We start from the raw sequence: 12,378 nt of genomic DNA on the forward strand, positions 1-12,378 counted from the left end.
ATAGTTGTCATGAATAGATGCACATCATAGGTCACACACCACGCTAGAGAATATTCAGTTCTGATTGGATGTGAAGCAGAACGTACAAGAATTGTACTAACCTACCAATTTAATAGAGCCAATCACCGATCCGAGGAGGCACTTCAACCTGTCAGCACCATAACCGACGTCTATATCCTCTGCTTCCTGCGCCTCTCCCCTCTAGGGAGGATTGGGCGGTTTTCAAGAGCGTCTATCTTTATCCCGAGCGCTATTAGTCCAACATTGCAATCGTATAATCAAAATCGATAGATAATTGATTTAACGCACGGAATAGCTTTCACTGGTTGTTATTCATTAGAGAGATTGGTTCATTCCGAATGATAAACGTACGCTGCCTCCTATCTTAAGCGGTATCTATCTATTTCCAGGATAATTAGGACAATTAGTGATATAACCAGGATATGAATTACTAAACATAGGAAAGCAAACATGCAGCCACCAGTTAATAGTTGATATTATCTCGCCTTTCTCGTTATTTTGGATTTGTGGTTTTTCTTGCCCTTAGTTTTCTTTTTCCTTCGCATTTTTCTTCGTCCCCCCAATTTGATCCCTTTCCGTACGATCTACCCGCGCCACCAGGCTTGAATCTTAACAGCACTGTTCCAGCACAACTCCCTATAATCGATCCGTTTATGGTGTTCATCTTCCAATTTTTGCAGACGTTCAATTTCTTGTTCACGATTCTCAACCTCCTCCATCAACGTTTTCCAGTGTCTTTTCTTAGCTCTAGCTCGCTGAAAACGGCCATCCAGGTCATCCTTCTCATGCTCAAATCGTTCCATCCATTGGTCAATATCGTTCTGAACTTCATCCAATTGCCATGTGTAGAACTGATCAATTAATCTACAAGCTTTGAGACTGATTCGTATGTGACACTCGGAACTACGAGTGCATTTTTCCAGGGCTTGGAAACGATCTTGAAGTTGCATCGAAAGTTGTTCTAAGCGAGACGACTCCCATCGACTGACAAGGATATTTTTAGCAACTTCTATGCTGTATTCTTCCTGAAAATATGAAAAAGCATACCAAAATGTGATGTGAAATTCGTAGGTATATATTATTACAGAAGACGATCTGAAACTCTTCATCCGTCTTAAAAACGTGAACAGAAGGAAATTTCAACAGTGCGCATCGTACCTTTGTGCTGTGCGTACACAAATTCTCTCTGCTCTTGGGAATTTTTAAAACTACCTAAATCAATAAAACAGTACTTCTTTGTGGTACAAAAACAGTACTTTTCAGTGCCAAAATAAAAAAAAACGGTGCTTTTAGTGCTACTAAAAAGTACTTCTCAATACTATTTTTCTACTATTGATCCCTTTACGATCCTTGTTTGGACCCGTGGCTTCCATTTTTCGTTGAACCCGTTAGCAAAACATAGCGGGATAATCCTTATTGGACACCGTCTTAGGATAAAACACCTCTTAGGTGTTTTCTGTCACGCTCCAAGGGGGGAGGGGGTCAGGCATAGGCTTCATTTTTAATCAAGTCGATGAAAATCTTTTCGACTGATGAACACAATAATGCAACATTAGAAGGTGTCAAGGCAGGAATCGGTAGTTTTGAAGCGATCGGATCTATCAATCACCCGGAAGCATTTCTTTGCATAAATGTTCAACGGAAGGTGACAAACTGTGACAATCTCAACGCAATTTCGAAGGAATTCTTGAACATCCACTAGCACTACGAGCTTCAGTAGTTTCTTAGGAGTTTCTTTGATCAGGCCTAGTTCCAAAGCTATCTTTCGATGTTTGCCAACCAGATGCCGTTCCAAATTGAAGGTGGCGACGTAGGATAAGATAACCTCACAATCTGGAATCCGACATTTCATAGCAACTTTATTTCTGCTCGGGGTTTTCACTTCCTCGAAATGCTCAGCGATGTTGAAATGCTAGTTCGGATGACGAACATGAGCCGAATGAAGAATGTCCTGAATCTCCTGCAACAGAACTGTCGAATTTGTTATGAGAATAGTTCTAAACCAATAAAAACATTATAAACCATACTTACTTCATAGCTTTTGCGGTATTATTGATGAAAATACAACCAGGAACCCGTATGACGGTACAACGCTGAAGAACTTCAGATTGTTTTGGTTTTTCTCAGGCAGCAACTGAGGAGTGGACGATGACTGCTCACTCTTAAACTGTGCGAGATAATGAAATGAGTTCATCCAACCTAACACTGTGGGAGGTGGGAATGAACTCTTTAATACTGGGATAATGAAATAATGAAAACATTACCATCGTCACTCTTAAACATTGGGATGAACGTTACACAGTTCGTTTGAGAGAAAATTCATTTCTCTACAGCGTTCGTCAGCAGAAAGAGAGAAACTGAGCGTAGACAAATAGCACGAATGAAGCCTGGGCATAGCGTGACAAGGCTTACAACATTTTTAGATGACTCATACAAAAAGCGTGACAAGGGGATCGAAAAAGTCGCAAATTTGCTTGGCATAATTTGTGTACCATCCCCTAGAACAGTGATTCCCAAAGTGGGCAAATTCGCCCCCCTGGGTGGTTTTCAAGTCCAGGAGGGGGCAAAAATTTGTAAAACTGAATTTGGGGGGCGAAAAGCCCATAAAGGAGATATGTAGGAAAATTGTGGTGATGATAGGAAAAAAACACGATAGACTTGCTGGAGTATTGGAAAGCTCATGAATTTGATAGTTATTCCAAAACACTTTCATGGATTGACCAATTTTTGCAATTTTTTTGGAACACTCGTTATAAGAAGAAAATCTGAGTATCAACACAATTCAGCGGTTATTTAATACAAAAATATAAATTACACATAAGGGGGCCATTAAAATATATATATTTATCTCAAGGGGACGAAAGTCAAAAAAGTTTGGGAAACACTGCACAGTGGGACGGATTAAGGTTTTAGGAGGAAAGATGGAACCAGTGCACAGTGGGACGGATTGAGGTTTTAGGAGGAAAGATGGAACTCACTCCTTCAATTGTGATTTTACGTAAAAATAATGTTCTACAAAGTTGTTTCTAATATAAAAACAATTTTTTTGGTCGGAACGAAAATTAGGGTGGCCCTATGGTAAAAAAGATAATTATCAAATCTTTTTTAATTTACGGAATATTGATATAGTTTTTTCTACAAAGTTGAAGATCGAAAAATTTCAAGCTGATTTGTTAAAAAAAGTTTTTTCCTAGCTCAAAAATTGACCGTTTTAGAGCATTTTTCGCTATTGATGTAGGGTGGCCCATCAAATATTTTTTTTTGTGTTTAATTTTTGTATTTCAATTTTCTTAGCAAAATTGTCTTCCCATTACTTTCAAGACTAATTGAAACGCAAACATAAAAGATATAGCTAATGGAAACAAATAGATACAAGAGTCTTTTCGTAATGAAAATTTAATTTACTTTCTTGGACATAAAGTATCATCGATACTAATATATACGATATACGAATGCAAAATGAAAAATATGACAAAGAAAGCTCTCAGTTAATGACTGTGGAAGTGCTCCTAACAACAATAACCTGAGAAGTATGATCTGTTCCAGTAGGGACGCGATGCCAAAAAAAAAAGAATATTGATACAATTTTTTTCTGAAAGAAGGTTAAAGACTTTTTGATAACCAAAAAAAACATATATATTTGTATAGTTGGGAAAACAAATTGAATTGTGTTGACATGACGATAGTGTTTGTCAGCTTAAAAATGTGAATAATCGTATTATACTTCGGCGGATCTGTTTGTTAATGATATGACTGGTTCATATATTAATAACCGTTACTAACAGATTTTTGAACGAACTCCCAAATTTACTATAATGTTAAATTTTCAGGCATGGCTATCTCTAAATTATAGCCTTAATTAATCAAAACATCTAAACATGATCAAATAATGCATATAGTTATTCTTCTTAATCTAGCCTGGAAAGTCAGCGTCATAATCAGAAATCGTACTCTAGTAATATACCGTTCCAGATACGATATATCTCCTACGGTGGACAAATTACTAGTAATTTGTCGGTGGACAAGTTACTAGTAATTGAGCATTCGTTACTTCCAATCAGAATGTTTCCCAAAGAGCCCGGCAAATCCCAGAACAGAAGTATTCGGAAGTTTGGGATGAGCCATGTCTGGAAATTCAACCGTGAGGTAAATTTATAAGATATTTTCAAAAAACTTTTCTTCTTATTTATATCGCTGAGCTCCTTTGACTCTTTTCGGAAGAACGTATATAAGAATATGAAATAAGTTAGTTTTTTATTCCGATTTAAAGCCGAAATATAATAATTGTAATGCAAAAAAAAATCTTTTTTTGCCCCAACTACATTTACATGTAAAAAAACGTTTGTTTTTCATGAAAAATGTTTACAACTATTCACCGACAAAATTGTATAGGTCTTAAAATATGCGTCTCAATCGTCTAAAGATGAAGGAATGACAACTTTGATGAGATATCTAAAAATAAAAAAAATATAACACAAAAACCCATTTTTGAAGGGCCACCCTACATCAATAGCAAAAAATGCTCTAAAATGGTCAATTTTTGAGCTAGGAAAAAACTTTTTAATCAAATCAGCTTAAAATTCTCCGATCTTCAACTTTGTAGAACAAGCTATGTCGATATACCTTAAAATAAAAAAGTTTTAATGGTTATCTTTTTTTACATAGGGCCACCCTAATTTTCGTTCCGACCAAAAAAATTGTTTTTATATTAGAAACAACTTTGTAGAACATCATTTTTACGTAAAATCGCGTGAAGGCGTGAGTTCCATCTTTCCTCCTAAAACCCCTATCCGTCCCACTGTGCACTGTGCAGTAGGCCGTCCCTTATTTTTCGAAAATGCGAAATGTTAAAAGTTCGTCATCGTAAAGTGCTCGTTTTGGTAAGAAAAAAATCAGGTAAAAATTTGAAGTCCGTACGTGAACGCTAAGTGGTCCCCCAACGACCCTAAAGGTATTGGGTGTAGATGACCCCATGCGCCAAATCGAGCTCGCTGCTCTAGTGTACGCAACATGAGTACGAAAAGCCACTAGTAACAAATTGATAATCAGCATATAATTTGAGATTAAATAATATTTTATACTGTGGATATCTTCATAAAACTGCACGCTGACATAACATTCATAACTTCAAAGGGATCGTTCAAATATTACGTAACGCGACAGGGGGAGGGAGGGAGTCTTCCGTAGTTTTACGGTCCACACAAAATTTTTAATTTTTCCATACAAAAGTTGTTATGTGGGAGAGGGACAGGGTCTAAAATTGGCAAATTTTGCGTTACGTAATATTTGAATCATCCCAAAGAAAACAAACTACTATGCTGATTATCAGCGCGCGCAGAACGATTTGTTATTGGTGGCATTTCATACTCATGCTGCGTGCACTAGAGCAGCGAGCTCGATTTTGCGCACGGGGTCATCTACTCCTAATACCTTCAGGTCCGTTGGGGGACCACTTAGCGTCCATGTACGGACTTCAAATTTTTACCTGATTTTTTTCTTGCCAAAACGAGCACTTTACAATGACGAACTTATAACTTTTCGCATTTTCGTAAAATAAGGGACGGCCTACTGTGCAGTGTTGTAAGCAATCACGGTAGTCGACACGTTTGCGCTGATATTCGGCAGCACTTCCATTAAACATGCACAACACTAGCGATCAAACGAATGTCGAAAAGAAAAATGTCAATTGAATGCCACTGATCACGATAGCTTTGCCAGGAAACATTACGGTTTTATTTGCAAAACATTTCACTTTATGTGTGTCACATTCGCATAGCACAGATCAAACTATTAATTTTATTTATGATCCGATGTCAGAATTCTATGCAAAACTTATGATTTATGCAAATGTCATCGAGTAAGCCGACATTCATTTGATATTTTTTTGTGTTTGTCGACGTTCGTTCTAAAGTTCGTGTTATGACTGATGACCATGGCAAAAAATCGAACGTCGCGCAAAGTGTTGAATGTTTACAGCACTGGATGGAATTGACACCTTCAATTGCGATTTTACGTAAAAATGGTGTTCTACAAAGTTGTTCCTATCATAAAAAACAATGTTTTTGGTCAAAAACTGGGACCACCGGTGCTTAAAGGATACTCATCAAAACTTTTCTATTTTTATGAATATTGGTATAGTTAGTCCTACAAAGCTAAAGACCAGAAAATGTTAAGCTGATTTGACAAAGAAAGCTTTTTTAGCTCAAAAATTGACCGTTCCAGAGCATTTTTTGCTACTGATGTGGGGTGGCCTTTCAAAAATAGATGTTGTGTTTCATTTTTTTATTTCAAGTTTCTCAGCAAAGTTGTCTTTCCATCAACTTAAGAGCCGATTGAAACGCATATTTTGAGGCCTGTACAAGTTTGCCAGTGAATAGTTATTAACATTTTTCATGAAAACAAACATTTTTTCACATGTAGATGTAGTTGGGGCCTAGGGGATGCGGACTCGTAGATTTAAGTTAATCAATTTGAACACAGTCTTTTCCACGAGTGCTAACCGTTGTGTGTTTGCTTGTCTCGTAGGAACCACATTCAAAATGCACACTTAAAATACTTCACACAAAGCTCCATCACTTCAATGCAGGAAATGAACCCAATGAATAGACTTAATAAGAAAGTTTCTAGCCGTATGTTAGTTTGAAACATATTTTGAGCAGTTGTACATGCACACTTAAAAAATACGGATTACGGTGAAATTTCACCGTAATCTCAACAGCTGAAGGTTCGGTGAAAAATCACCGAACAATCTGTAAAATCGATGAACACAATCATCTAATCTAATCTAATCTAAGCGCTTGCACAGCCAATATTGATAAGCATCCTGGAAATACTTGAATTTCTTCTAGTATTTTCTTGTCAGCATTAATATTTGCATCATATCAATGATATGACACAAATACTAAAATGGCCAGGCCCACTGTGCAGACTTGGTTTTGAAGATAATTCAAAAGATCACGGCGATCACATTATCCACTTATGAATAATATGATGAACGTAAACATTTGAATTTTATTAAGGAAGAAACGGGGACAACCGTACCAACCGTCTCATTCTAGGGGGTAAAAGTTTAAATCGTTGGGAGTGGCGTTGCTAAGAAAGTTAATGCGCACTAGGTTTTGTAAAACTCTACATTTGAATCGGTCGTTTCGCGATTCTGCAAGCCGAAATGAAAATTTAATCGGAGCGAAAAAACGCGACAGAAAATTTTCGTAAAATCGATGAACACAATCATAAAGAAAAACAAGAAAATGGTTCAACCGGGAATCGAACTCCCGACCTGCCGATCAGGAAGCAGGCTTGCTACCACTAAACCAGCTTACACTGCTTGTAAGTGGTGTGCAAAAACTAAAACAAAAGGAAGCTCATGCCTGCCAGAGCGGCTGTCACACGATTTCACAGAAGTTCGGTGAAAATAATGCTTTTACCGAACTGTTCGTTAGTATTTCACAGGGTTACAGTAAAATGGTTTGTTTCATGGATTTTTTCCGGTAAAATAGTAGATTTCACCGATTTTCTCCGGTAAAATAGCTGATTTCACGGATTTTGTCGGTAGAATAGTAGATTTCACAGGAAAATCTGTATTTTTACTGTTTACAGTGATTTATTTCACAGAATACTGCGATTTATTTTAAGTGTGTGACTTATGCATGATGCGGACCAAGCACAACAATTCTTTAAGAGTTGGCGGTCTTTGTGTTACATACATTGTACAACAATTTTTAGCGTGCCGAAATCACGACCGTACATTTCTAGGCGTACTCTGATCAATTTTATGAAAATTTTAGTTTGGCAGCAGCCTGGCTGCTTGTTGATTTTCTGTTCGCATCCACCAGGTTGGGGCTAACAATATGCATTATTTGATCACGTATAGAAATTTTGATTGATTAAGGCTCAACTTCAGAGATAGCCATGTCAGAAGATTGAACCTTGTAGTGAATTTGCGAGCTTAAGCTTGATTGGCCGCTCGTGGTTGCTACTCCAGTATCGCCAGATCAGCTGCACTTACACAAGGAACCAATCGAATGACTGCTTGGGACCAACCCTCAGTGTATAAGTGCTGGTGATCTTCTATTTTGTTAGGTGGTAAGGCACCATCACGTCAGAATGGGAATTGGGAGGAATTGATGATGCATTAAACTGGCTCCCACAGTAGACCGTATATACCACTGCGTCTACGCCAGTTCATGCGGGAGTGTATGGGTTGGGGGAAAGGAATGGCAGAGAGGTTTGCTCTTTGGTTAGCAGACTGCCTATGTATCAGGCGTAAGGAAAGGCGTGCTATAATGATGATAGAGTTGAACCGTAGGGAAACGGTTTCTTGTCGATAGATTGTGAGTGGAAGATAGAAGCAAGTGAAAGATACAATTACAAAGTACGAGGAAAGGGACGGGCCTGGGATTGAATCCATGGCCTTCTGCATATGAAACAGAAGCGGTAGCTGTAAGACCACCAACCCCGTCTGAACCTTGTAGTGAATTTGTGAGATGTTTAAAAAACTGTTTTTAACGGCTATAAACATATATCATTGACACACAGAACTGCCGAAGAAGAACACAATTTTTATCCACATTTTAAGCTGACAGACGCTATCGTCATGCGAACAAAATTCTTTTTGTTTCCCCAACATAATCATATAAAAAATGTCAATTTTTTGTTAAAAAAAAGTCAAAACTCTTCATCAGAAAAAAAAGTATCAATTTTTTTTTTCTTGGCATTACGTCCCCACTGCAACAAATTATGCTTATCAGGTTAATGTTCTTAAGAGCACTCGTACAGTTATTAACTAAGAGTTTTGTTTGTCGTATTTGTCATTTAGCATTAGTGTATCATATGTATTAGGGATACTTTATGTCGAAGAAAGTGAATGAAATTTTCATTACGAAAAGATTATTGTATCTATTCATTTCAATTAGCTATATCTTGTATTTCCGCGTTTCAATTAGCACTAAAAGCAATAGGAAGTAAACTTTGCTGAGAAACTAGAAAAAACAAAATTAAATACAGAAACCTATTTTTGATGGGCCACCCTACATCCATTAGCGAAACATGTTCTAAAACGCTCAATTGAGCTAGAGCAATTTTTTTTTTTTTCAAATCAGCTTAACATTTTCTGACCTTAACTTTGTATAACAAACTATACCAATATTCCTGAAAATAAAAAAAAAGTTTTGATGATTATCTTTTTTTTTTTTCAAAGAGTCACCCTAATTTTGTTCCGACCAAACCAAAATGGTTTTTACAATAGGACAAACTTTGTAGAACATCATTTTAACGTAAAATCTTTTTTTTATCCATCTTAAAAACGTAAGGATAAAAAATTCCAACGCACTCGCGATCCTGCTATGAAAATTATATGGCAGGATCTGCAGAAAGAAATTAAAAAACGATCTTCACAATTAAGAAACAAAAAATTTGAAAATAAAATTTCTCAATTGGATTCTGGCTCTAAGCCCTTTTGGAAATTATCTAAAATTTTGAAAAAAAAGACCTCGGCATTGAAAGTGGAAACAAATTATTACTAATTATTATTAACTAATTGCGAAAAAGCGCAAAAACTTGCTATGCAGTTTGAAAGCGCGTACAATTTTAATTATGGACTTACTAATAACTACTACAGTTAACTCTCCCTTACTCGATATTCCGTATCTCGATATCGAGTTAGAGAACCATACTAAAAGTTGGTTTTCATGGCTAACTCGATGGTTCCTTGGATCGCAGTTGCATTGGTTTTGTGTTCTGTAACTCGATACCTCCCTAACTCGATGGTCCCTTCAATATCGAGTAAGGGAGAGATGACTGTACTACAAAATCAAGTTACTCAAGACTTCGAAAACATTCTCAATCAAGATAACATTTTCGAAAATTCCTGTGGGACTGATTTGGAAGTGGTGGAATTTTCTACATCCTCATCAAGAAACTTCCAGAAAGTAGCTTATCATTCTTAGTTGATACACTATCCGCCATAAGTATGGAATCGTTGCAATACAGAGTATTGCAGCACTTTTAAGTTTAGCATCACCCAAAATCCAGCGATAAAAGTTTCTTCAACTAAAATCAAAAATCACAGGTGCTTAAAGACGTATTGTTAAAGATGACCTCAAAAGTATACTGATCTAGCACCTCAAAATCACGAGATAATATTAATTTTAGGTGATGCTAAACTTTTCAAGTTGCTACTGAGTGAGTGTTGCAATACTCGATTCCATACTTAGGGATCATGCACAAAATACGTCACGCTCCGAGGGGGGAGGGGGTCAAGCCAAGCCAAGACAAGCCTTACAAAAATTTCGGAGGACTCATACAAAAAACGTGACAAAGGGGGGGGGGAGGTGGTAAAAAAAGTTGAAATATAGCGTGACATAATTTGTGTACCATCCCTTATGGTGGGTAGTGTATATTTAACATTTTTTTTATGGAAAGTTTCTCCTAATGCTTCCAAAACTCAACTTATAATATTCCCACATAAACCAAAACCGCTTTATTTGAAACCTTCAAGTAGACATGTTGTCACGTTAAGAGGGGTTCCAATAAATTGGTCAGATGAAGTTAATTATCTAGGGCTCATGCTATATAAAAATTTAACTTTTAAAAATCACATTGAGAGCATTTAAACCAACTGTAACAAATGTATAAAATGTCTCTATCCACTTATTAACAGAAAATCAAAACATTGTCTTAAGAACAAACTTTTGATCTTCAAACAATTCTTGAGGTCAGCCATTTTGTATACTGTACCAATATGGACTAGCTGTTGTAATACCAGGAAGAAAGCTCTGCAGAGAATTTTAAAAATTAAAAAGAGCTCCCTTCATTTTATAGTACTAATTAGTTACACAGAATATCCAATATTGAAACATTGGAACAAATGTCGAAGAAAATTATTAGTAATTTTAGACAAAATTCGTTGCAATCTTCTATCGCAATATTAATGCGTTATATGTTTATGTTAAGTTAGCCTAAATAAATTAATAAACGTTTTTTAGAAAAAGAGGTGAAATCAAACATTCTGAACTACTACGGCAAATTAAATGTAATATGTTGCTAACTAAACTGTCAGTCCCATCTGTAAAAAGTAGGCATTGAGATAATAAACAGTAAAGTTTTCAAACTCGTTTTCCATACGAATATTCAAAAAAAAATCCAGGGGATTGCAAGATGTTCCAATCTTAATGGAACTTTCACAACTTGCTTTTCATTACGATTTATTTCCGAGAAAAATATGAAGATGATCAAAACTAGTTACATTTTTGTGTTCCACGGTGCGAAAGTCTGTAGTGGGACTGATACGCGGTTACATTATGGTTCATTATGGGACAATTTGACTTGCTGTTGTTTCCTAATTTTTCCGAACAAATTATATTATTTCATTAGTGTAGCTGAAAGAGCGTTGGAAGAGATGTTGAAAACTGAACTCAACTCAATTTTGACGAAAATGCAGATGGAATTGACTTGCGATTCACGGCAGTAAAGGTTAATAAAACTTAATTTGGTTATACCTAATTAGCATGACTGTCATCCTAATTTGGTATAACCATTTCATGTCATAATGACTGTCATAAGGATGATTGTCATCATCTGGGTTTCCAACACAGACCACCTAGATATAAGAAATTAATGTAATGTAAACGATGCTAATATAAAGAAGTTAAAAAAATGGTGACATAATCATTTATAACTTACCGCATAATCCCGATGCGTCAAATCGTGCAATCTCAAGAGATTATTCATTTGGCGCTTCAAAATCCGTTCCTCCCTACAGTAGCGCTCATATCTTTTCAAATCAAACGTGTCCAGCGAACTTCCGGACTCCGCACTTGTTTGCATCAGCTCCGTGCTAGAACTCGGCATCGGTTCCTCGCCATGTCGCCACAGACAACGATTCAACGCCTCCAGATAGCCCATCTTTTGCTGCAAAAGCTGCCTTATCGAATAGCTTCCCGTCTCGTCGAGCAACTGGTCCGTGCTGGAGGGGACGGTATTTAGGATTTGAAATTTGAACCATGCCGAATAAAGAAGTTTGGAAATGATGCTAATGTCCAAATCGTCCATGATGACTGTTTCAGTTTCACGATAGACCACACTGCACTGTTTATGATGCCATTTTGTTTTTAGAAGGCCTACTATACATATTGACTAAGGTTGTGTGAAAAAAGTGTTGTTTTTTAAGCTAAGTATGCTGTTTCGCTCAAGAAAAGTAAAGAAATTCCTTGACTGAAAGGGTCAAGAAATTTCCTACAGAGAGCCCCCTTTGAAGTGGCATTTCTTCTCAACTGCGTACTGCGATCAGAAAAAAGTGATTTTCTTGACCATTTCTTGGGAGAAATTTTCCACGCATCGAGATAGGCGATTCCTTTT

The 12,378-nt window shown here is 36.7% G+C and overlaps 1 protein-coding gene across 1 annotated transcript; it reads right to left on the reverse strand.

Annotated features, from left to right (window-relative positions):
• Nucleotides 1-313: 313 nt before the first annotated feature.
• On the reverse strand, nt 314-12,138 carry LOC110679213. The gene is made up of 2 exons (XM_021853350.1): nt 11,704-12,138; nt 314-1,046 (listed from the first exon to the last, which is right to left on the reverse strand). Exons 1-2 carry the CDS (start codon nt 12,070-12,072, stop codon nt 606-608), a joined length of 810 nt encoding a protein of 269 aa, XP_021709042.1. The 5' UTR covers nt 12,073-12,138; the 3' UTR covers nt 314-605.
• Nucleotides 12,139-12,378: the final 240 nt, after the last annotated feature.

This window comes from Aedes aegypti, chromosome 3 (genome assembly GCF_002204515.2).
Source record: "Aedes aegypti strain LVP_AGWG chromosome 3, AaegL5.0 Primary Assembly, whole genome shotgun sequence".
NCBI lineage: Eukaryota > Metazoa > Arthropoda > Insecta > Diptera > Culicidae > Aedes > Aedes aegypti.